This window comes from Homalodisca vitripennis, chromosome 2 (assembly GCF_021130785.1).
Source record: "Homalodisca vitripennis isolate AUS2020 chromosome 2, UT_GWSS_2.1, whole genome shotgun sequence".
Lineage (NCBI taxonomy): Eukaryota > Metazoa > Arthropoda > Insecta > Hemiptera > Cicadellidae > Homalodisca > Homalodisca vitripennis.
In genome coordinates, this window is record NC_060208.1 from 51,410,034 (window position 1) to 51,437,887 (window position 27,854).

General features: G+C 34.7%; 1 protein-coding gene and 1 long non-coding RNA gene across 2 annotated transcripts; one reads left to right on the forward strand and one right to left on the reverse strand.

The window, feature by feature from the left end:
• The first annotated feature begins 595 nt into the window (after positions 1 to 595).
• On the forward strand, positions 596 to 25,244 carry LOC124353928. The gene is made up of 3 exons (XM_046803990.1): positions 596 to 747; positions 22,971 to 23,267; positions 24,546 to 25,244. Exons 2-3 carry the CDS (start codon positions 22,972 to 22,974, stop codon positions 24,748 to 24,750), a joined length of 501 nt encoding a protein of 166 aa, XP_046659946.1. The 5' UTR covers positions 596 to 747; position 22,971; the 3' UTR covers positions 24,751 to 25,244.
• LOC124353929 lies at positions 24,802 to 27,445 on the reverse strand. Its single transcript, XR_006921645.1, has 2 exons — positions 26,002 to 27,445; positions 24,802 to 25,918 (listed from the first exon to the last, which is right to left on the reverse strand). It is a non-coding gene; the product is annotated as an uncharacterized LOC124353929 (long non-coding RNA).
• Positions 27,446 to 27,854: the final 409 nt, after the last annotated feature.

Below are 27,854 nucleotides of genomic sequence, written 5' to 3' on the forward strand. Positions count from 1 at the left end.
GCACTCTCTGATACTGAGATTGGAATGTATTTAAGATCTCGTAGTAAAACGACTTATCATGGAACTACCACTTTCCCGAAATTATTTATCACTACGACTTCATTACGAAAGTTCATTTCCATAAGTGGAATTTGAAAAATAAGCCAAAGTGAAAGTCAGGATGTATTTTTAGTGAAATAATCATTTGATTAAAACAAGTATAAGTAGTTGTGTTTCATTAAAAAAAAAACCCAAAAAGTCCTGGTATTCCTCATTCTCGAACAATTTTTGTCATTGAAGGCGGGTTAAGTCACAACAACCTCGTACATTGCAGCATTTTTAACTTAGCAAACAAACAAAATGCAACAAACTATGCCTGGTGACTTAGGTAATGCTCAATTCAAGGAGTAAACCACACAGCTGGTAATTTTCCCCGCTCTACTTCGTCTGTGCGGACAGTCATGGTGGATTTCAGTGTTTGGCAACGCCTACAAAACACGCGTCGCCACAACAGGCACCGGTCAGCGCATTCGCATTCGAAAGTAAAAGTAATCGTTCTAAATCTGAACAGCTGATTTGGATCTGTTGCGCCGCGCCCGCGACTGCTACGTGGCGGGAGAAGTTGTCAGCTGTCTGCGCGCGCTGCTGGCGGTACTAGCTGTGGGGAGGACGACCACCGCGGACCCTCGGAGTCAGTCGTGCCTCGTCCTTCGTCCTGGAAGGTCGTCCTACGGGATGGTATAGATTGCCTGGCATCCTGCTATACAGGTAATACATTCTTTTAAATATTATACTTCAATTTAAAAAGTGTATTTGTTATATATTGTCAAATTATTTGAATAACATGAATAATCAACAGTGGCATATAATTGTCGATACTCAAGTTAAAAACATTTTTAACAGTCACTTCTTGGTCTTATATATACACAATTTACAAATATTACATATTCTAAATAATGATGAAGTTCACAAGTATTCAGTGTAACGTTTTTATTGTGTTTCTACACTCTTGCTCAGCTTTTTAAGTGCGAAAAGAAAAAAGCGAACTTTCCACGCACTCGTAATTAATTGTGAAGACCGGTTTAAAATTGGAGAATTATATCTCTATAAATGGTAATCCTGCTAAGCCTTACATTGCAAGTGTAACATTTGCCTTGACTAACGAATATTTATAATTAACAAATTAATCAAAAATATAGTATAACCAATCTCTGAAGAAACAAATAGGGCCTTATAAAGTAAATGTAGCTCCATTTTAGATTTTTTAAATATAAATTTTTCGATACCCAAGATATATATTTATTACTTTTAGAGCGTATATCTGACGTAACATTAAAATAGGTACTTCCATGTGTTTAATATGATATCAAAATACTCGTAAATCAATCTGCGGAACCTTCATATCAAAACAATACATTATTATTTATGATATGACGTAAAAACAGACTGGTATCTCAATGTTTATAATATTATGTCAAAACAAACACTGTTTATATATATATATATATATATATATATATATATATATATATATATATATATATTAATCTCCATAATTTGACATAACGAAATAAACTATCATAACATAATGGTTTATTTCATTACAATTAATATGGCATTACTGTGGCACAAATATTAAATTGTTTCAAATATTTAATTTTATTAATTGATTAAATTACGTTGGGTTGCTAAAAGTTAACTTATTTCTTTTTAATATCAGTATAAGCATTACCATTTCAGGCCTGGTTTAAAACAACAGCGAGGAATAAAACTTTGCTCTGAAATAAATTTAGTATGATCAAACTAAAAATACAATAAAAATCAGGTACTAATACAATAAATAAGAACATTATTTTATTTAGAGGCAATACCATAATTTTAGCTCATTTAGTGTTTGTAATATATATAATATATATAAATATATATATATATATATATATATATATATATATATATATATAGGATAACCAAACTCAAGTTTCTCTCTGGCTTTTTAATAACGGGGAGAATATCTTGACATATTATGAGAAAGAAGGCGCTTTGAAGTGATTTAGCTACCGGCAAGAAGTAGAAATTGCGTTTCAGCGTTAAAGGCGCTCGTATTCTCGGTTCGAGCTAGTTTATTAGGCCTATACCTGTACTCGTATCTTCCTTTGTAGGTGAGTTTGTTATGTTTCATTGGCGCATTCAGGATTTGAGTTTTGGGAGGTCTCAAACCGTTCTTACCCATACAATGTAATGAATAACATAAAGTCACTAATTAATACATATACTTTCCCTAACATCTGGAGTACGGGTCTCTTCGAAAATGCCCCCTTGTCACGTTCTAAAAGCCCCCAGACGTAAGTAAAAACCTTAAACACTTTAAGTATGGGATACTAACACATTTTACACAGTACAATATCTACATACGTCTCCGATATTCGTAATAACGCGCTTATAATAAAATTATTAATTAGTATCCTGTGTAAAGTGGAAGGAGCAAGATTATTATTTTACATCACGTAAAGAGGATTTACCTATTCGACTACTCAACGTCTCTTATAGCGGAGCTAACTAGACTTCTATTTAACCTCGTACAAAGGTGTGATAACTGGTCTGTTATTTAACAGTCATGTAAAGAGGAGATACCTAGTCGACTGTTCAATGTCTCTTATAGCGGAGCTAGCTAGACTTCTATTTAACCTCGTACAAAGGTGTGATAACTGGTCTGTTATTTAACAGTCATGTAAAGAGGAGGTACCTAGTCGACTGTTCAACGTCTCTTATAGCGGAGCTAGCTAGACTTTTATTTAACTTCGTACAAAGATGAGACAACTGGACTGTTATTTAACATCATGTAAAGAGGAGATAACTAGTCGACTATTCAACGTCTCTTATAGCGAAGCTAGCAAGACTTTTATTTGACCTCGTACAAAGATGAGACAACTGGACTGTTATTTAACATATTGTAAAGAGGAGGTAACTAGTCGACTATTCAACGTCTCTTATAGCGGAGCTAGCTAGACTTTTATTTAACTTCGTACAAAGATGAGACAACTGGACTGTTATTTAACATCATGTAAAGAGGAGGTAACTAGTCGACTATTCAACGTCTCTTATAGTGGAGCTAGCTAGACTTTTATTTAACTTCGTACAAAGATGAGACAACTGGACTGTTATTTAACATCATGTAAAGAGGAGGTATCTAGTCGACTATTCAACGTCTCTTATAGCGGAGCTAGCTAGACTTTTATTTCACTTCGTACAAAGATTACATAACTTGGCTGTTATTTAACATCAGAGCATAGACTAGTATAATATGGAAGGTAAAACACTGTTTTGGCTCAGGTCAATCTTTTTATGAAATTTAAAATTTACACATTTTCCCTCGACTACGAATTTTAGGCATTTTAAGTAGTATACTGGTCATTTTGACACTAACCCACACAAAATGCTGAAAATGTGGATATGATTATTTACAATACTAGTACGTATGGAAAAGTGGCAATAAACATAAATTAACTTCCAATCCATGTTGTAACATCCTCCGCAATATACTATATTTACTGTGGAATGTATCTCTTGCAACAAATGCTCTTGCACTTTCACGACAAGTTTCCTAACCACAAGTCACAATTATTTAATTAATTAGTGTTAGAAACCTTCTCTAAACTGTTGTTATTATCCATCCTTCAAGAACACCACGTGTATAGACCACTTGATATTAAAAATTTGATTAATAAGGTTAAGTAAAGTCATTAAAAATATTTAATTTTTGTGCTCTATTCAGTTCCAAAACCACTCAGAATTCAAGGTATCGCTGATCTCATGCAGCCAAGATTTCAGTACATCGCCTATGTAGAATGTGCCAGGTTTACTATATATTTCCACTTGGACTGTGTGGCTGTTTCCATCACCTTGGACATTGTAATTGGTCTGTGCCAAACCACCCTTAATCTTTAAGTGAGGTTGTAAACTCTGCTTGAAAAGGAATCTAACTTAAGATTCTTAGTTTACATTCTCGCCTACTGTGACAAGTGCTGATGAATTGCTCATAGTGCACTACAGCACGATACAGAATTGATTGAGATTTACAGCTTTAAATAATTGGCTGTACTATATTCTGAAAAAATACTGTATTTTTTACTAAACATTAATGTTTTCTAGTACATTCATATTACAATCATCCAGAAAAAAGAAACAAAAGCAATCTAAGAGAATGATCAAAGAGCTGGACCTGATTTCTCCTTATGATCAGTAAATAGCAAATGAATTAAGGAATACAGTGACCAGACCTCGTAGTCACAATATTCCAAACGTAACCTCTTAGTAGCTGGATTATAGAATCCCACCACAAAGGCTGTCTACCCGCCAAGGAAGAGCTGAACCAAACATAGGGAGTGCCTGATCACGGGCCGAGAACAAGAAAACCGATAGCGTAGGTTGGGATTACATCCATGCAGACAACCAGACGGCTAACGGATAAGAGCAGACTGAGTATCATTATTCAGCGTAGGGCCAAGGACAGGCACACCCACCGGTGACCGGTAACTCTACCAAGGGCGACCGGTCACCTTTTTGCGACCTAAGACGTGGGCAGGTCACTTATCTCGGCTTATAGGGCGTGAGGGTGGGGGAAAGTTGTCCATTTTAAGGCAATGTCGTCAATCGTCTGGAAACGCAGTTTCAGGACAGATTTGGCGTGCCACAAGGAATAACTCTCAGATCTACATTCTTCCCACATTCATTTTATTGAAAGATAAAATTACGTAACATCACATTTTTGTGTATACACAGAAATATAATACACAGAAATATATCAATATAATATAAATAGATTCTGGTAACCCGTGGAGTAACGTATAATGTTCCTTTGCCATTGTTACAAAGCACATCATATGTAGTAGTTATCTAACTGGGTTCAGCAAGACGAAATTCTATAAAAATAGGTTTTTAAAACTCACCCGGGGATATTTTTTAAACTACTCTTTTACCCTTGGAGGAATGTTGTATCCTCCAGACCTCCTGAAAACGAGCGGATTCGCTCCCTCTCTTTGACAACGAATGGTTGGATCTGCCCTTAGTTAGTTAAAGATAAAGAGCCGTAACACATTTTTCCTCGATATTGCAAAAATACTTTTAAATCAGCTCAGTATATCGTGAGAGATAATTGATGATTAATCATGGATTGTTTTGTAGGTATCCAACGCATTTAAAAACATTACATTCTATCAGCGTGCGATTAAAATACTATTACAACATATTATTGTGTATTATAATGTTTTTATTTTATATTTTTCAGTTATTATTATTTCGTCACGGATCACCATGAACCACAATCCTAAATTTTTTAGTTAAATACTGCGCAGCGTAAGGAAACTAAGGAATGGTCGCCTAAATATATAAAATTATTCACATCCCGGATCAAGGTACAGCGTCGTTGCCTCACGATATTTGTTGGTAGCATAGTACATTGTTCATTGTTTTAAATATGCATGAGGTTATTTACTAACAAGATATCTTACATTTATTAATATCCCAATTTCGGCCCCTATGACTAGCTTTGAATATGAAGTGGAGCATTTGGTTGTAAAGATTATAAATATCTCTCAAATTTGTTTCTTGAACACCTTCCCGAAACTTGGATGAGTTGTGTAAATGTCGATATATTCCATTTATAAGTGTTTTTATAAGCCATACAGTTTTCATTTGTTTTTTGTCAGAATCAAATCGATTATTTCTCAAATCGACGACCAGATATTTGTAAATAGCAGCAGTCATTTTTGAAAGTACTATTAGATTTTTATTATTGTCATTTCGTGTTCTTATTATGTCACGCTATAAAACGACTTGCAGTTTTTTCTCATTTCTTATAGACAGAATGTGGAAAAATAACTGTGTCTAACTAGATAATAAAAATAACTATTTATGTGCCCATTCAGTGTTTTACTGTTGTAACTTATTAAGGGTAGGTTCATTAAACTTGCCGCAAAAGGTTGAACATTTTATTGTGAGGTATTTTGTTGCGTAATCGTGAGTTCATAAAAACGTCGATTCGTTTCGCGTAAACCTTTAGCAAATGAACTGTGTCCTGTTAGTATTGCACACGCCCTACTACTAGTGGCAGTCTTATTGTATTAGTACAGAAATATATGGATATTGGATGTTGTTTGTGCACTCAATTACGCTATTTAGTATGAATGTTGATTTTACCTCCAGTACACCTTCCTCTTAATACTCTCTGACGCTGTCACAGACTTGACTCCTGGAGTCTAGAATCATGCACATCTGAAAAGATTAAAAAAAACTCGGTGACTAAGAACCTCAAAACGAACTCTTTTCATCACTTCGGCATCAGAGACACTTAGACAACGAAATATAGTGTGGTTTAGAGGTTTCCTCATCAGGTGAACAATTGAGCAACCGAATTTGCTACACGTAACGTAGCTATGGTGGGAAGGGTTTTTTTATTGCGAATTTTTAGTTTAGTTCAAGATCACCTTCGTCTTGGATCACCTTTGGCTAGGAGTGCCAAAAATGTCACAGTTGAGAGTTATCAGTGGTTTGTTGGTCCTGGCTTGTGCAAGGGTATCTTGAAAGTGGTCGTGCCCCCTTATGCACTGACTGATTTCGTTGGAACAAGTACCGTTGTAGTTTTAATAAAATCGGTCAAATAGTTTGTATCAAGTACATGTTTTATAATTATACGAGGTTTTTTTTGTTTAACTTTAAATATTTTCAACAGACGCTATTTTGTTAGTATTAAAGAAAATAACACAATTATGTTTTTTTTTTTCTTTTATCTATTCAAACTTATGTGTCACGTTTGGCTTCCTTAGCTTAAATAGTTCTAGAGATATTAACTTTTGTATAAAAATACAAAATGGCGGCTAGCGGCTAAACGACACATTTTTCGACATTTTCTGCTTGAAATGATGAATACTATCACCCACAGAAGTTTGTGACACCCTTTTGTGAACACCCTTAATATAATTTCTCTAAAACCTCCGCCAGGATTGTCTCCTGAGTAGCGAGAGTGATGTAAAATTTTTAAAGTTCGGTCTTCTGTTGGCAAATACATGCGGTTTACATAGTCTGTGAACCGAAAGTCAAATTTTATGTTGTTTAAGCACACAACTGAGGGCTTCGTGCCGCGCTTGTTTTGGTGGAGACGATATGAAACGGAAAGACACAATGCTAACATTAAACTATACATTTTTATGTCGTGTATTTTTAGCTTGGCACACTTTAAACGGATATTCAACCTCATAAATAAAAAGTTAAATCAGCATTAGACAACGAGATAAAGATATAAGTTACCATTTGGCTGTTATGGCGAATTTCTCCAGTTGACATACGATGATATTACTATAATGTAATTGTCTGACGTCATGTTGTAAGATCTATCATTTCATAGTGTTAATGTACAATAAAAATGTAACAAAATAATCAATGCTAAGTATTATGCAAAACTAAAATGTATTACCTATAAAAATGTATTATGGTATGTGTAACCCTTTTAACAACCTCCGATTCCGAACTCAACCAAAACTAGCGGGGCTGACGATTGATTTCTGCCTTAGGGAAAGTTTATGGATTTCACAAAAACCAGGTTGTGTGTTTATACAATGCAAATTGGCTCTGGTCCCGGTCTAGTAACCCAGACGACTGAGATATCGTGCAGGCGGGCGGACACGTTTCCATCTCAATTTGTAGACGTTTTCATTTTTTAAACAATCCTTTCTTCACTCAGTAGGCGCTTCTCTCTCCTGGTATGGCATACAAGGTACCATTTATCATATACGTGGGAGAAGCAACGTGGGTTTCGTGAATCAGTGAGTCGTTGCTCACGGATCTCTCCGCGTGGGAGGAATCTGTAAAAGGAGCGAAGGGGACAAATAAAAAATACAACGGAGCTATCCTTCAGAGGAAATTCCTCCTTAGTCTTGTTCGCGACTCCCCGCAGCAAGATGAGCTGCCGAGGGGTCGTCATCGTAGGTACCCCTATGATCGGGAGGTTAAATAAATGTTGAGCGATCTTGCTCCCTAGAACAGATTTTACATACTTTTCAAGAGAATATACTTGTATACTTGTGTGTTTCTCTACAGGCCTTTAAAAAAAATCCAGCCACATTCGTTTTTCGAGAAATTCAATTAAGAGATGTTCAATTAAGTATTTATATACAAAAATCCAATTATTGTACATTTTTCGTTTGGCTTCGTTATTATATAAATTTGAGGAAAGTTAATTAATTTTGAGTCTAAAGTGTCTGTCTAGCTGAAATAATTTAAAATAAAATTTAAATCATAAAATACAATTGGGGATTCTATCCCATGGAACCCAGCAACTTAACTTGAGTCATTGGCCCTACATTAAAACAAATAAAGATAGGGGTGTAATTTAATTTCATTCGATTCCGAACAGCTGCTCTTCTTCCATAATCCAAAAAATCCAAGGCATATTCTCTGCATTTAAAAGATTATTAGTATACAAGTCAAGTGATATAAAAAACAATTAATTATTGTTCTTGTGGTGTAAAAACTGTTTAAACTTTAGATTCTCTTCTACATTATACATAACTGATTTTAGTATACATAATAGCCTCTTTTATATTTAGTATTTTCACTCCGAATTAGCTGATAAAATTAGGGGTATAATTTAAGGAGAGTAAATAAAATACTTTTTGACGTGACAACGTCTTAAATTAGGTTGCGGCTCGGAGTCACTCATGAAAAAGTGTAACGCCCGGTAACGTTACGATGCCCGTCCAGTGGGTCCGCCGCACGGGATCCGCACGGGATAAAGCAGATAACTGTGGGTCCGCCGCACGGGATAAAGCAGATAACTATGTTTATTCGTGAAAATGTGGAGTGCTTAGATTCGTCATTTACAACAACTACAACAATAAAGGTAAATAATTGTACACTGATATTTCATTATCGTAAACTATGATTGATTGATTAATTGTTAGATTGACACAAAAGTTGAGAAACTGAGTTTATAGGTTATGTCATACTATTGACAAATGTTGATAGTGTTAAGTAAATTATTAGTTTAAATCACTCTGCAATCAATCGTAATTCAGTCGATTGAGAAGAAACAGCGCGTATTGCTAGTCAAACATTTAAAATAACAAATTATAACCTCTAACCTGTCATAACAGTGCGACCAAACAAACGAACTAAACCGACCAATCACCACGCGCGGAGTTAGAATTTAACTGTGTTTAGCAAGAATTTCAAATTCCAATTTTAGTAAATGTTTTATTCAACTTTACCATTTACAATAACAAATTTTAATTAATTTCAAATTATGTACAATGTTTTAGTAAACAAAATATATTTCTATAGTTAAAATTTGTGCAATTCTTATTTTCATTCAATTCCTTGTTCCTATTGTGCAATTTAATAATATTCATATCAATAAATATTCTACCGAGAAAAAGACGTTGTCACGTAAAATCTTCGCCCGTAAAACCGACTTTACAGGCAACCATAATTTTTTTACTTCTTGAAATTGGTGTAAACGTTATGGTTGATACTTGGGCCTGTTCATATAAACTATGTTGTGAGAAATGTTTAAAATGTATAGTATATGACTTCGTTTGGCTATTCTGTCGTGATGAGCTCTGTTTTTAAATTTAAAACACAACATTTTATATCAACACCGAGGATCGAAGTTGTAATTTCTCAGTTACACAGTCTCAGCATTACGCCCAGGATAAGGAAAGGTCAAAGGAGCGAGAACTCTGAAATTATGCCTTATATGGTATGCCTGCGAGTTACTAATTGAGGGGTCATGCGTTCGTTTCCCGGGAAGGTCAATACATTTTGCAATTGGGCTTGGACCTTCTCTCAAAAATGTTTAGTAATCAATTACAATGCCAATGGCGTGGAAAGAAATTCCCATTAAAAAGCACAGAGAAATGTGGAAATACTTTGAACATTATATGGAATATTTCCCCATGGACTAAAGTCTTCTTGGTTTGACACTCAAAACTGGATAATTATGTCAAAACTCGATTTCGTCCGTTCAATTTTGGGGTTTTAAAGAAAATAATTAAATATGTACAAATCTGTAAAAATGTAATCCTCTATGTTTAGTTTTGATTCTTTCTCTACATATTCCTTTACAAATCTCAAAATAATGGTTTAGTATAGTATTGTCGTTAGATATAAAATGGTGTATCAAACGATGAGTTCTTTATAGAAGTATTTAGCTTCCTTTTTATGTTCAGAAGGAAATTCATACAACAAAAAGTTCGTTTGAAAAATACTATTCGTGACACGTTGCAGCTTATATCGTTTATACCTCTCTATCCAAAACTTTATTTTTCTAGTTAGTTCTATGATAAAACACGTGCATGAAGTTATGCAGTATATTCTGTCAATTATACCCAAACATTTCATATGTTCACCATATCTTACAATGTTTTTCAAGTTTTATTTTTTAAAGCGTAATTTTTCTTGTTTTGATACGACGATGTAACTTAAGGATTGTTGCTATGAGTATTTAAGATTTCCATTGTCCTTCACGGACTTTTTTCCTGAAAAGATTAAATACCATCACTCGCATAAAAGGTTAAATTTCCAGCCTTTATTTGATGTGTAAAACTTCATTTTTCTCTGTATAGGTCTAATTAAGTTCAATTTATACCTCTATGGCTGCATGAGGTCACTCTGACAGCGCTTACCTAACACCTACGTGTTACGTCACAGCCGTAGGAGAAAGGTACCGCTCTGCACTTAACTTTCATATCTCCTTCATGTCCACAGCCTCTCGAGTTGATGCCATGGAACAGCCAAGACATGTCGTTCAGTGATCTCAGTCGTACCGTAATACAGTGGAAACTTAAAGGATCAGTAAACAGTGCAATAATTAAATTTATGCAAGTTTTATTATTACTGTCCTCCCAGGAATGCCAAGGAAACAAGGGAAAAGTTCGAAATATCAATAAAATGAACGAACTATCTCACTCTTACTTCGTTATAGATGTTCGATCCATCATCATCCGAGAACGCTGGAAGTGTGTTGTTCATATATACCATCGAGATGTCATAAACCAGTATTGAAGACTGACGTTCTTCCTTCGTTTGTGTTTAGAAAAAACCCTTATCAATAACAAAATTCTTTGTCGATTGGCAATTTGGTGGGTATTTTAAAATTTTTAATGCAAACGTGTATTTTCTGCACGAATTCATTATATAAATAAAATAGAAAATACTCGAATGTTTCGTTTTCCTTTCTTATTGGATATAAAAGGGTTTGGTATGTAGCGATGGCACAATAATTTGGCACATGTTAATGCGACGTTTGGCTTAACACATCATTCAAAGGTATTAACATAAACATTTTTTTTTCATTCAACAAATAAAACAAAAACTTAATTTAACTCGTAACAGACCACGACTCTATTAAATACGAATTTGTAGCGAACGCGCAAACCACCCTTTTACAAATTATTAAAATATTTATCGAAATGTTGGATTTAATTTTGCAGTCCGAAAGACGTGTGCTGGTATACATTGCATGGCAACCTGATACTACCAATATTCGAGTAAGTGTCAGCCTTTACCAAGGGCTTTGATAACCTAAGTGCTTTTCGCAAAAAAGTGTCAGAGGCATATTCTTCCCACTCGAGCAGAATTCTATCACAAAATCTACAACTCATAATTAATCGCAAATCTATATTTTAAATTAACTTTCGTTTCCTAAAGGCATTTCAAACTAACTAACTTAATTTTGTTTAAATAGATAATTAGTTTAGCATTTTAAAGTTTAATTTTGCATAGTTCTCTATTGTACTTACTTCAGTGGAACTTACTAAATATTTTACTTAAATAATGAAACCTTATTTGCGATAGTTAACTAAAATTCGCGAAGTATACACGTTTTGAACGCAAATTGTTTCTTATATTATCAGGTTCAGTCCGACAAAATAAAGAGGTCAGACGATAAAATCATGAAGAAACACTCTGTTAACATTACGACACTACGCCACTACCCGGGCGCCTCTTATGCTCGCCCCCATTACATCATGTTTTGTTAACTAGTCAAGTTGCTGACGCAGAGTTACGATGTTTTGTCTTCCTCTATGTAATTAAGTAGACTTTTTTAACTAACAAATGTTATTTATCCGCTTTCAAAAAGTGCTAAATAATTATTATATTCATACACGTACAGATTATGTCTTGTATGCGGACCATTAACACATGTGACTAGAGTGTTATGACGTGTGTACATTACATATAGCATAGCATACACATTGTGTTGTTCTTTTATTCATAAGCAACATAAGACTAAGCAGATCCTTACACATTGACTTAATTTTCACAAGTGATGGTTTTCTGTGTCTCGAATTACAAACTGCTGTGGCTCGATCTCTCTATCTTTTGAAGTGGTTTTGAAGAAAGCCTTGCAAAATTTAAAATATGAAGAATGAATGCTTGGATTGTACCGCTGTTTATCTCAATAGTAAATTTGTGCATCATCATCCATTCAAGAAACCATAAAAAGTATCCGCTATTCATTCACTTAAGAATGTGAAAATCTCCTTTCTTAAAAATGATAGGTGATTAATAAATAAACATTCCTTTGATTTCTCTTTTATCGTACAACATTATTTCTTAATAAATTTGCATAAAGATGTTATTTAACAGTAAATGATTAAACTTGAAAATGAGAAAACTAGTTTCATTGAAACGTAATATACAAAAGTATGCGAAGTTAGGCTACTATGTGAAGTGCGTCTAGCAATACGTAGTTGTATCAATATATACCAAAACCTTCATTTATTGGATTTAAAACTTCATTGAAATAGTATCGTGTGCAAATTAACGAAATATTCAACATCTGCGAGATGTGGGGATGTCCCCTCGCGAATCCTGTGAGATAGGTGCTAATCCATTAAAAACATTAAACTGATTAGAAGTATATGGCATCCATCATTACAGCTGTGAACAATAATTTGTTTCCAGTTTCGAGTTTTGATTCCTTGGTTTTCCAATGACGACAACCCCAATATTGTTAGCTGTAATGCCGCTACTACAGCTTGCGGAAAATATATTTAGAACAGCAAATCCAAACTGATTTAACATATGAGTATAGTTACGATATTTTATATTTGTGTGGATCTCTATATCAGTTTATTTACTCACCTCACAATCGGTTTACATGCTATCCCATTTTGGTGTCTTAGGACCATTTTTGTATGTCTATCTTAGCACATCTATATATATAAAAATGAAACTGTTCGTGTGTAACAGCATCACTCACAAACGGCTGGACGGATTCGCCTAATTTTTTTTTTAATTTGTTCGTCTTGATCTGTAGAAGGTTATAGGATACTTTTTATCCCTTTCCCGATTCAGGATTCCGCCCCACTGGTTACAGAAATACCCGTAAGAAATGCATTGCAGCAAACATATGTTATTAAGTGAAAGAGTCTTTTCAAATTTTTAATCAGCTGTTCTTTGTAAACATATATAATGCGACAAAAAATATATTTATATATAAATTTCTTTACACTTATAGTTTTAAAGCATAGAGAGTAAGCTTAAGAGAAACGACAAATTTTGTTTAAACTGTTTCTGCAATCATAATATATAAAAATGAATGTTTGTGTGTTTGTCCTTTATAGACTCAGAAACTATTGGACCGATCACTATGAAAATTTGTATTTTTCTATGTAGAAGGTTTATACGCAATGCCCATTGATGTAACTAACCACCAGGCTGTACTGCAAGATATAAAAGTTATCAAAGCGCCTGCACATTATAAACTGCAATTACAACACAGTAGTTACGTATATTAAAATATCCAAACACTATTTGAAGGCAAAGAAATATACGGGCAAAGCTTAAGAGACGCGTGCGAAGCCGCGGGAAACAGCTAGTATTAAATATTTTTAACAGAACGTTATTTAAAATCAATGGACGGGCAAACGAATCCCACTCACAACATTTATACATTCTTAATCCACGTTGGCGTATTTGACTTTACTCCGTTATATTTTTCTGCACAGATCGAGGTTACTCAATTCGTCCAACAGGAATGATCTCTGACATTCTGAACCAGTGTCGACCTTCGCCGTTATTGTGTCTGTCCGTCCGTCTGTCTGAGCAACGTGTGTTAACCGTTACCAAGGTCAAACGTGAATGCTGTAGACCTTGACTGAGGATCGGGCGGTCTGAAACCACTCGTTCAATTTCTAGTAATGACGGAGTATTTATTTTGCTACCCGATCCATTTGACATTTGAATAACTGCTCAGATTTCTTAAAAAAACATTACGACGAGAAGCATATGTGGTAACTTCATATTATAGTACGGAACAATATAATTAGTGTTTATAGCCAAATGTTGAAATAAATAAATTTATGTTAATTTATCAATAGATTATGTACGTTTTAAAGTGTTTATGTTTGCATTATTAAAGCTTTATATAAATGTAGGCTAACACTGCACCGGACGAATGACCATATTTTATACGGTCACAATATTAGTCCTTAATGAATGTTGAAACTTTTAGTAAAGAGACATTTCATTGCAAGACTGGCCGTTTTGATTTATTATTTATTAATAATGGAAAAATATATATAATATATCAATTATCAATTTTAATACTAGTATTATCGCAAGAAACTAATCTTCTATACTCATGCAAAGTTTAAACACTATATCTCATCTCTCAGAGAATGAAAAACAAATTTTTCGACAACCCAGGCCTATTATCCTGTTATAATACTTCACAACTGTTACAACTGCTTTTCCACAGCTCTACTCGTCTTTGGTATCTGGGAGTCGTAAAGTTTTCTTTAAATATGGTTTAAGAGTTACGCTTTTCAAATTATTCAATTGCTAATGTTATCCTTTTTATCGGAAATCACGAATAGTACTTATGTGCCAGAACAAATTTTACTCTCACCGATGCTTCAAATATTTGAGTGTATTTTGAATAGTACATTTTTTAAAGCAAGTTTTTAACCACCTGTATATTTTGAAATACGCTATGACTTACTTTTAATGCTATACTGAGTGACAAATTCTCTTCATAAATTTATAACTTTTCAAGCCCCTTCATTATTACAAGAGTTCACAGCTAGTTCCCAACCTAATTACCCAATAGATAATCCATTTTTAAATTGGCGATGAATTCTAAAATTGTACAATTGTGTTTAATCACGACTTTTTAAACATTTATTTTTATGTAATGTAGATCAAAAATATAACTTAAAATTTCTTTTGGAACAAAATTATCTGGGTAGTTTATTGTTATAGATTTGCAAATGGTTTTGAAAGCACCAACAGAGCTCGTTGGGTCTATAATCATCGAACAATGGTTGTTTTCCCTCTCTAGTTTCTCTGTATCCGTGATGTCTCCGGTTGTTGAAATGACGAGAGAAAGAAAAGAGGTCTCTCCAGGGACAATAGTCGAACTCCGCCTTGACATTAAAGCTGCAAATATGTCTTTACCCGCGCGATTAACTAACCGGCTTACAGTCGGTAACGGCGATCGCCAGTAAATCATCACCCACAGTATCATTAATATCCTGTAAAACATTATTGTAGAGAGATAATCTTATATGATTAGATATGTTTGTTTTGTACTACGCATACGCCTATACACTATTTCTGACTATAGGCTTTTCATATAGGAATACTTTCATCCAAATCATCAACCAAGTTTGACAAAGATTGATTTGGCAAGCAGAAGGAAACTCTCTGACCAATGCAGTTATTAGCATACTTTAGTAATACCGCTTAACCAATAAAGTTGAAACAATCATTGTTAGAATATAAATTGATATTAATAATATCAAGTAATATTGATATTAACGAAGGCTCTGTTCTATAAATAAGAACTTCATATGCAAGTAAAGTTCTTCCTTTAGAACCTCGTAGTGTTTTAAGTCTCTGAAAGTCATAATTATACATGAATCAAGGACGAAAACTGTTGTTGAAACTGTTGACAATTTCAAAGTAGCAATTACTCTGTCACGCAATTAGATAATGAACAGTTTAAATCTCAGTGAATTGCAAAATAAGTACCATACGGAAAAGGCTTTCAACTTTGTCTGGAAGTTGAATCGCTTTGCAATAAATAAAGCATTAAGGATTTGAAATAAATTAAACTCTAAACAATGGACAATTTTCTGCTCTGAAACTCAACTTTTACCTCACCATAATGATCTAAAGCAATTCTGTAATATTGCTTTACAGTACAAATATTATCGATGCAACGAATAATTCTTGTTATCGATACAACAATTTAAATACTATTCCGGCGTATTAACCGGTTAATGTCATACTATCGATGTTGAACAGTACAATAACGTTGAAAATATTATTTTTGGCTGCCTCTTAGAAGGGTATCTACTGGGCCCATATATCCCGTATTACACATCACTATTCCAGTTGAAAGTGGTGCCAACCAGTCGAGTAGAGAGAGTAATCAGGTCAATAACGACACTCGACACAATAAATGGGCCACTTTGTATGCAGGGGAGTTCGGGAGTACTCAAGCTGACAATAACAGAGGTTGAGTTTCAACAGGCTGTGACCTTCACGTGTTTGCTGTTGTCTAGCTCGGAATCATAATCGAGACTGATCCAGCATAGTGGAGGTTTTATAATGAATACTGATTATAAGAGATGTAATTCTTGTAGAAATATTCAACTGGAAGAATTCCGAAAACTTATTTGGTAAAATATATTCTAACAAGGTTCATTTTCCGCCATTTAAACGGTGCAGTCATTTATAGGAACACCAGACATGCGGATATCGTGAATTAGTCATTTATAGGAACACTATACATGCGGATATCGTGAATTAGTCATTTACAGAAACACTAGACATGCGGATATCGTGAATTAGTCATTTACAGAAACACTAGACATGCGGATATCGTGAATTAGTCATTTACAGAAACATCAGACATGCGGATATCGTGAATTAGTCATTTATAGGAACACTAGACATGCGGATATCGTGAATTAGTCATTTACAGAAACACTAGACGTGCGGATATCGTGAATTCAGTGCCGAACAGTTGCTACAATTGTAAAAAATAGATCTATACAAGTAAATAATTTTGTTTCAGAAATGCATAAGTGCTTCAATTACATTTTAAACTGTGTAGGTAGTGTTAATACATTTTTATTGGCATGAAAAATGTCATGCTTGGAGTTACAAAAATCTATAATTAAAATACTACAACAAAACTAGGTGTTTTATTATAGCACCCTATAGTTGGTTGTTAAAGCACGCTAAAGGTCCAGCGATAACGATTACGTCATTAACTATCATCAAAGCTAATGAACTAGTTAGTCCACCAGTTTTACCACGACCAGTGTCTTTATGTAAGTGCATTTTCTAGTTCACTAGTGTTGCGCGACTAAAGACAAGCGCCTAAGGTCACTTGTGTAGGAAGTTAATTAAAGTGAGTGCGTGTTTCGCCAGTTATAGTACATTATTTTTTTCACTTGGTTCAAGTTATAGTAAATATTTTGCATTCCAATTTATTTCTTAAATATACGATCCTGTTATACAACTATAAATAAAAACTAATAACTTTTATATAATTAAATGGCACCCAGTGTTCATGTATCTGTGTTATTTATATTTTCTGATATTAAAAAAAATATATCACATACGAATCATAATTATAAAGATCCATTAAAATAATTATACCCTTACATCTTAAACACGAATCAAATCATCCAATGTGTGAAACGCGCTAAAAACGTGCAGTTACTATTAGTCATGTACAAAGTCAAGTCAGACCAACGAATTATAATAATGGAACGCGCTCTGGGCCGGAGAAACCGAGCCGAAATCCTGGGCTGCGTTCCGAGTCTGCAGGCGCTGGAAATGGGCAAGAACTAACTCCGCCCATATGGCAGGCATTATAGTAATGATCTAATATCACTTTAAAACGCCTTGTAGACTTAATACAATTGTTAGATACTACAATTTATTTATTATTACAAATGTTAGTAGCTGCTTTTTACCGTGGATTTTTATTTTCTGTTAAAAAAACTGATTTTTGTGCAATATCAAAATAACTGAGATTTTGACTTTTATTTTTCTTACAAAGTCGGAAACAAATATTACAGGCATTAAAATATTACCCAGATGAAAAAAAAACAACTTTTTATTGACAGTATTTTATTTCAAAATAAACTACAAAAAATTTACAAACATGACACACTTAATCTACGTGTTAGAAAATAAAATTATTTTGACCAATATTTTTGCCTTATTTCTAAGTTGGTTTCTTTTTTAATGTCAAAAGTTTTTGTTTTTTCGATGTGATGAGATATTATTAAAAAAAAATAGTTTAGTCACAGTTTTAATTCAAAGTAACTCGTGGCTTCCTGTCAATTTAGAAGTGGTCGCATTTGTTTGAGATAACTAGAGTAAATAATAATATTTTACAATTTTCAATACCGTACATCATCACTTGATCTACTTAATTTACCCTTAGATTTAAAATCAATAAAAAGTTAATGTGTTCTAAGATCAGCATCATTGGCATGGAGTACAGAACTTGGTGAGTTCTTGCCCACTTTAAGCGCCTGCAAATCCATGGATACACCAGTAACGCACAGCTGTGTGCGACCGGAAAACACAACATGCTGCTTATGGGCAGTGCGCGTTCCAGTAGTATAGTTCGTTGAGTCAGACATGGCGACGTGAGTAAATAACGAGTGCATCGAGATACAGGAGGCGGTTGCAACTCGTGAGCTCTACGGCCTTGTCTACAGTTAGACCACTTTCACCGTCCCTAGAAGGCAGTGGCAGCTGTGCGCTTACAACATCGCCTAATTGCTGTGGCTATGGCTGTAGTGCAGATTCGAGACCTCACATAACCTAACTGTTTCGGTCTATTGATTAGGACTATTTTTGCTAGTTTCAACTATAAATAAATTGTATTATAATAAATAAATAATGTAATAACCTTAACAGATTTATTGGTTGATTCTTATTTTAATACACATAAATGATTTACACATCGGTTTCGGTTTCTACAGTATAACGATGGACAGTATTTTGGCGTTTCTAAATGCCTTACTATTTTAGTTTGTTAAAAAAAATGTATAAATTACGTATTTAACAAATAAAAGAATTTTATATTTTTATAATGGTGCCAAAAAACTAAAGTGGCCAATGCCAACACTGAAATTCGCTCTCGAAAATAACTGGATTCAAGGTGGTCACAAGACTACGCAGGGCATGCTCATCATTATATTCACGATTAATTTCTAACAACCCGTTTGCTATAAAATATTTAAGTATTCTTAGTATGAAAATATTGTAAGGAAACATTTTCTATATCTCAAGTTTTTTATATAACAAGTGCAAATATAAAATTGTTTTGGAATTAAATAAGTTAAATAAACAGATTTTATGTAGTGTAAATTTGATATGTTAATTACAAAACATGTTTTAATTCCTCTTAATATGTAATTAAATGATAAATATAGGATCATAAAACGCATCATGTAACAATTTCTGAGTTCAGTGCAAAAATTTGAATTATTCTGAGAGTTCAAAACACGGCCCTCGTAAATGAAGCCTGAGACCTCATACTTTTGTATTATCTTAGAGGATAAACATTCATGCATAAAATACGTTCATTGACAACCTTGCACACGATTAGATAACCTGATCATCGCACACAGACAAAAAACTACACATGACCCTCCTTATAAGACGTGTGTTCAAACAATGCCTGCAAAAATTGGAATTGGCGCAAGTCAGAACAGGTTCTTGCCGACTAGAACCCGATACCCGTGGCGTGGCGAGACTTGTGTAGCTGTGGCCTCGCTTGCGCAATAACCAGTCCCGCCACTCTGGCAGAGGGCGGATTTATGAAAGCGGACATCACATTTGGTAGTCTCACATTATAACGTTATCTAAGGTCTGGTCTACTGTAACACTGTGTTATCCAGCTGAGACAGTCTGAGTGACACCATGTGCAGGATAGCGTAAAGAGATTTAAAATGGATTAAGTGGATTTATAACGTGTAGTAATTGAATGTTACCTAAAAACGACTGGTTAAAGTATTTAATCTAAATAAATACAGTGGTAATAAAGCTTGTAATAAAAATTGTAGTGAAAATTGCTTACTATGATGAGCTGAAATAATTTTGTTAGGATCTCTTTAATATGTAACTATAAGATCGGTTATTGTACCTAAAGTTTTCCTAATATCTATATTTTCTGAATGTAAGCCTATTCAAACTTATTTTAGTTTTCTTTCGCTTGCAGTAGTATTATTGTTTAAATCGTGCCCAATCAATGTAAACCAAGCGGCAGTGGTAGAAATTGAAAAAATGTTAAAATAAAGCAAATTTGAGTTATAACGTTTATTAATGAAATTCTTCCTGTCATTTTCGTCCTAATTTATGTGAACTGTGTAGAATAAATACTGTAGCACGCCAATGGAACTATTTTAAATTAAAGTGTACTGCCCAAATTAAGGTACCAGTGACGATTTTAAAATTAGATATAGACTGAAAAAAGAAATAGAGGGGGCGGAATACCTCTATTCAAATCCTTTTAGACTCTCTTTTAGAAATCTGACAATAACTCTCGTTGTATCTATATACTGCAGACCAACATTTTCTCGACGAAATCTGATTTCGTTATAGCTCTATACATAGGCTACGAAATTAGGTAACCATTGGCATCTATACTCTATAGTATCCAAGATATTTAACAAAACTAGATTAAGAACATCTGGCCTCACTGATCGTTTATACCTTATTTTTATGATAGCGATTAATGTTTGGGCTCTTTTATATAGATATTTTAAGGTTGTTGTGTAAACATACATTTCTTATCTTATTATGTCTCTTTAATAGTACAAATAAACCCTAAATGAGAAAGTACAAGTTGGTTATTCGTCGATAAGAAGGGTCTAAGGAAGTGTATCCATGCTACAACGGAGTTCAATCAAAACCGACAAACAATTGTCGCTAAACACGTGGGAACAGGCGACGTGACATACTAGCAAAACGTGATGCGAATATCTTGTGCAAGAAATATTAAAACTGTCTCCTCCCTCGCAAGGTAGTGGAAGACACTTCAACGAAAGTGCAGCAACAAAACAACAACAGCACGCCACGCACCATTATCAGCGACGAAAGCGATCACGGCCGTCGTAAAAAGCCGAAACGCAAGAACGGGCGTGTTCTGTCTTGCAGGATCCGGCCACCGCTTTCTCCAGAACGGACCAGTTCGAGCGTGGCGGCGCGCGGCGTGGCGGCGCGGCGTGCCACGAGCAACCAGATCATAACTTCCTGTTAATTCCCTCATCAGACAAACCTTTCACCACTTCCACAGACAATCATGACAACTTTCTTTGAAGTCGTGACCCAGCGCATTGTGGCGGGCGGCGCTGTCAATTACCTACATGGCCTCTTGCCACCCTCAAATTCCACTTATGGGTTGTCTATTCCTCCTTGGGGCAATATTCGGTTGACAACAAGTCTCTGGAACAACAGGCACTATATTGTAGTACACAATCAACATATAATTATTTTGTCTCCTTCAAATTTCGTGAGATTCTTTGTACTTACCTTAAAATTGTCAAAAATGTTCTTATAACTGCATCATCCCGTTTTATCTAGCAATACGTTTGTTTATATATTTTTTCATAAACTTGTATTTAAAATCGTTGTCATTGCATTCTTATTTTACATGACTGTTGTAGTAGGTGAAAAAGCCACAACAACGCGTGTTCTATGCTGAGGGCAAAAAACTAAAACAATTATTTCAAACCATTTTAAAACTGTGGTATCAAATTTCAGGGGAATAAAAAACACACGAGAAAACACTTTCACGGAAGAGACAGAAATTTTGTCTTAATTTATTAACATAACTAAGTGCATAGTTGTATTAATCCAGTATAAATTAGGAAAATTAAGCTATGATTCATATCTAAAAAGTATCTAAAGTAAAAATTTATCTTTGTACTTATTTTCTTTACTAAACCTTTTTCTTTTTTCCAGTAATTTGGTATGTTATCTTACGATTTTTGTTTTTCTTCTTTTTGTTTTGTTTTCGTAGGTAACCTTGATATTAAAAATGTCCAAACAACTTGGATTTTGAAGTAATTGCAAACCTATTTGTCCTCAGTTAAGGCTGACTTTAATTCTGTAACTTTTATTAATAATTTTAATTTTTAAGAGTTTATAAATGTTAAGCACAACATTTTGATGACCTTAAACAGTTTTATGACATATATTGTCAGAATTTTTGTTTATTCGGTATAAAATATGCTAAAAAATTTGTCTGTATAAGTTAGAAATATCCTCTACATTCTTCTGTCAGGACACTTAAAAATATTCTGTTGTTTATTTCATCCACTATTGAAATAACACTTGATAATAAGTGGATGATCGATAATAAGAATTTGATATTTTCTATTCAACTACCCTGATACAGCTATCCGAACTGCAACTTAATATAAATATTCATCATCCAAATAAGTTCAATGTAATTCTCTATTAGTCGTTTGAATAGTATAATGTTCATTAGTAATACTTGTTACAATATTATCATTATAGCAGAGCTGTACTATTTGTGTGAGACTTAAAAGAAAAATGAACGATCTATACTAAAGAAAATGTAGGGTGAAGAGCGAAAAGAATATTTTTACTGTGAATCAAAGCATCCGAATATAAATTATTCTTTTATATATTTTGTATTAAACATTACAAACATGTTCTCCAATGTTTATGTCTATATTTTAGTTATATTAAATTATTTTAGGTAACATGTTTAGGGTATTCACGGTATCCGTGTTTTAGTGCGGTATAATGGCGTATCATAGTTGAAAAGGTGTAGGCCTAATTACGCATTGGATCAAACCCAATTGTTTTCCACATTGTTTTCTCCAAGCACTATAGTTCGAGTAAAGAAAGTTGAATTACAGTGGAACAGTTTCATTCCGAACTAAAGGATAGAACTAGGTCAGTTACAATTAACCTTGTTCCAGGATGACATCTCTCGTGACGGTCGCGCTGATGGCGGCCGCTGTGATGGCTGCTACGCCGGACGAGCCTAGGGGCGTTATAGGGGCCCGTAAGCTTGCCACCGCCGTCGACTGTAGCGGGGCGGTAGCCTTCTCTGGGGGCGGGCTGCGCGGCATCCTCCCAGGCGGTCAAGTCAGCTATCAGAGGGTCCTGAACGACCGTGGGGTCGGTTGGAGCTTGGAGACAGGGGAGTTCACGTGTCACTGCCCGGGACTGTACCAGTTCGCCTTCGCCGGCTACGGGGAAAAGCCTAACACCAGGTAAGCTAACCGTCTTATAATAAAGTAAACACGACCCGTGTTCTCATTTAAAATGGTTTGGACACGGGAATGCAATGTTTTTCGAACTTAAAAATTGCAAAAATGGTCATACGACATACCGTTTCAAAGCTTTTATTACGATCTTTCAAAAAATGGACACTCGCAAATGTAAGTACAAAAGGAAATACTAGAAAAAGAAACAATTTATAAAAAGAAATCTTTGCCATATGGACAAGGCTTACCATTTTCAAACATGCTTACCATATTTTTCAGCTATGTTTTTCAAACATGTTTACCAAATTGTTCAGTTCTAAGACCTTCAAAATTATATAGTACACCATGACCTTTTTTGTCATTTGAAGTTTTCGAGATTCGAAGCTATGACCCTAAGTTTCGGTTACAGCAGTATTTTAAGTGCAACAAAAACAATTGTTCGAAATTCGCCATATGAGATTTATTAGGGTTACAGTGTGTTTCATCGCTTTATGTCAAACGGTTCAATCATAGGAGATTGTGGCCAACTGGTCTTAAATGTATTTGCAGTCGAGTTTGCTACGCCAGTTATTCTTAAGTTTTGTTCAGAAAGTAAAGTACGATATACTTGTGTTGCATCTCTGAATGGCAGTATATTTTGAGTTTATGATGTTTTGAAAAAACTGTTGGCCTAAAATAATCATTCATATCCCCCCATGAGATGATCCCTCACATTGTTAACCAACAACTACGAAAACTTTTCTCTTATCGTGTATGTATATATTCTGAATTACTAGCCATTGTAAACAACAATACTTTCCACCATAACCTCAACAAACATTTTCATATCAGCTGTTAACTATAATAGAAAACAGCTGTTTTAAATTAAAACTTTGCCTCCGTGTAGAGTAAGCATTTAATTGTTGTTTAGTCCTCCTCCGTAGACTAATGGTTATAGTCTCGGCTATCTAACTGAGAGATCACGGGTTCAAATCCCGGGGAGGGCCAATCATGTATAGACACGAAACACTGTGTGTACTCTGAAAATAAGCCAGTGTACATCGAAGCCGACATAGCTAAGCTGAGGCTTAAAAGAGAAGGAAAAAATTTTGTTTAGAGGGAATAAAATGGTAAAATTTCAATAACATTATAATTTAGAAAAACTCTTCTATAGCACCATTGAAGCTAAACGGCCCATTATTGAGTGAATTCAAGGATCTAAATTGAGTCTTGTGAATTAACAGATCATCTTAAAACTACCCAATGTATACAGCATCGAACAATTGGATTGTCAATTATGTACAGACTGATGCTGAAGAAGAGGGAGGCGAACACTACGGAATGGGTCGACGTCGTCGCTGCAGGAGGTCCAGCTGCTGGAGGAGGCTCCAGCGTTGCCCTCTTGGACCTGGAGGTCGGAGACCACACCGCCGTCTGGCTTCTAGAGGGAACTCTCCTTTCAGACACCACATCCACGAGTTTCAGCGGATACAGGATCATCAAGAAATAGAGTCAGGAGTCCCTCAGGGTTAACTCTCAGCATCTGTTCTTTTTCCAACAATAGACATCACCGAATGCGATCGGAAAAGGAACAGCTCCGTGGGTGGACTCCATCAACGTGATATTAAACTATTGCTTTGTACATTACAACGTACGACTTACTTGCATGGCTATGTCTAGTAACAACCTGTGCCATCTTGTCACCCACTACCCAGTACAAATAACGTCCACCTTTCCAATAGTAACAATAGCCGTAGATGCGGTGTTCTGTATCAGCTGTGATGTGTATTAACCTAGTCAGTGTGTATCGGCGAGCCCGGGCCGCCGTCTTGTGTACCGAGAGTGACTCATGGGTAAGATGTGTATCTCCTATCAGAACATTGCATGCGGGCATGGCGCTGGCTGTAGAATCTCTGCTTGTTGGTGCCAGCACAGAGCTCCCTTTTTCTTGTAAAAACTTTATTGTGTGCCTGTACTTTTCCGATTAAACTTTGTCAACACAGACTGTACTGTTGTTTTCACTAACAAGCGGGCTTCCCTTCTCACCCCTCGCCAGGTTTGGGATCTTCCACTCTTGTAGTGCTTTCTAGTCTTCCGACCACGCTTCACTTCGCTCTGCGGCGCTGGGCGGCGGCGACAACCGAGAGCTTTCTACAGGTCGAGAACGAAAGCGTCCAATGAGACGTGTAAGAATCTATTAGGCTGTGAAACCTACTGTTCCAGGTGACACGGTGACTGCTGGTTACCGGGATCTCCACGGTAGGTGAGGTAATGGGCGATCTGGTTCATTAGCTAGTTCCTTTTCGACATCTCCATGGTCATTGAGTGGTAAGCCTCAATAACACTGGCTTACTTTCCATTGATGCTGTGAAAGAAAGTCACTGACTTTCTAGACGAATTTGCTCAAAAAAAGACTTATTTTATTTCCCACAACTAAATATCTAAGTATGAAGAAAACATTAACTAATAACAAAATTAATCACCATCGGCTGAATTGCCAACTAAAGAATCTCCGCCTTGGATTTGCAGCTCCTGGATCCTCCTCGTGTACAGTTCAAGAGTACTTCTGGCTTTCTATTTGCATGTTAAGTAATTGTTTATCTTGAGTAAAATTCTCTCCTAAACGTTGATTTAGTGGAATTTAGATGCCTCGAATCTGCCTTTTCTAAATAGTTTACCTTAAATTTGCCTTATAATTCTGAGCCATCGTTGATTTAGTGGAATTTAAATGCCTCGAATCTGCCTTTTCTAAATAGTTTACCTTAAATTTGCCTTATAATTCTGAGCCATCGTTTTAGTCCGCAGTTCTTTTATAATTTACTAAATTTTGATTAGCCTACATTTCGCAAGTTTGAATCCAAACAAAGAGTCAAATTTTACATAGATGTGCAATACATTATTCATTGTGTTCACGAGTGCTTTTGTTATTTACAACTCTGACGTTACAAATACCATAATTATCGCATGGTTCAATAGTAACTTATAACGAAACTATTTTTTCTGTCCATAGCTTCGAGTAATCTATAAAAATCTATCACACATTCTAAGTATATTTAATCTGATTGAAGACATGTAAAATTACAAAAATGTTTTTCTAAAAAGATATATTTTGATATCGTAATTTTACTGATCTCCTCCCTTTTCATGAACTGATCGTCTTGCAGATTTGAGGCAAATGGCATGTCTTGCATGTTCCATGTGTAATGTGTAATTTGTTTCTGCTACTTTATATGTGCAACGGACTTTCATTCCATCTCTGTATACAGTGTATATTGTTTAATCTGTTATTAAATTTATACCAGCAACAATAGTTGTACATTATAACTACTCGTAAACTACGTAATTTATATAGACTTTAATAATAGTTATTAGTATTGATAGTTTTAAACCTTACCTGTATGGTTGTTGACTTTTGACCACTGTATGAACTTTCCACATGATTTCTGCATGTCAGATAAACCGTAAATAAAAAGGAACATTTTTTCATTAGTTGATTCGTTAGTCGATAGTCTTTCATATTGAGCCAAGTTTTGTTCAAGTAAAATCGGCGTTAAAGAAATAACAATTTTCTATTTCGGCTAGAACCTAAACACGAATGTCTGTAAATTCTCTGGTTTATAATGTTGGAGGCGTCAGTGTTTCTCGACGCAGTTATCGGCTCTGACCACGTGACACCAGTTATGCAACCGGTTCAGCAACAGTGAACATGTTAATACGGTACGCGCTTGATGCAGACGGTGCAACCTTCGCGAGAAAGGGCACTTACTTACTCGTATACTGTGTTAAATGTCAGAGCACAGCGCAAGCCACGTCCTGGTTACATTCCGCTAATTTTTTTACTGCCAACAAAAATCCCCGTTAAAATTTTAACAAACAACGATCACTTCCACTTCGGATTAATGACGGTCTTATTTGTTTAATGTTAACAGATTTAATTAAAACTACTTTTAAAGTACAATTTATTATAATTCAATCTTATTCTCATTTTTTCACCACCAGTTAGTTACTTTTCATCCATTAACAATGGTTGCTCTACACTTAAGCTTTACAAAATCATAGAATTTAAGAGTTTGATTGTTTAGTATCTTTATTTATATAAAGATTACTATTTAATGTTTCAAGATTTGATAAGGTCATGTTTACATGATAAACTTATTCTTTACGAAACATTTAGAATATAAATATGTAATGTGTATCATACCGATTTTTAAGATAAATCTTCAACATAGATTTCAGGAAAATTTTGTTAAATTTATATACATACATACATAAACAGCATGACTGCACATACATCAATATATTTTCTTTAATACTCACATTTATATAACTAAATAAATATCTAAATAATAAATCAGAGCATCTTAAAAATCTCTAAATTTTGCATGGAATTATTTGCATCTAATTAGGTTATTTTACTCTGGTTTTCTGCACTTGCCCTGCTTCAGTATGTTTGTTGCAATACATAATACACCTACACAATACACACACATTCCTAAAAACTGTTTTTTTTTAATCTTGCGCAATAAACAATTTTATTAGAGCACGTCTTTTTAAATCACAGCTTATTTTTAAAAGATCTTTTATCATAATCTTTTTTTGCTAACTTGTTATTTT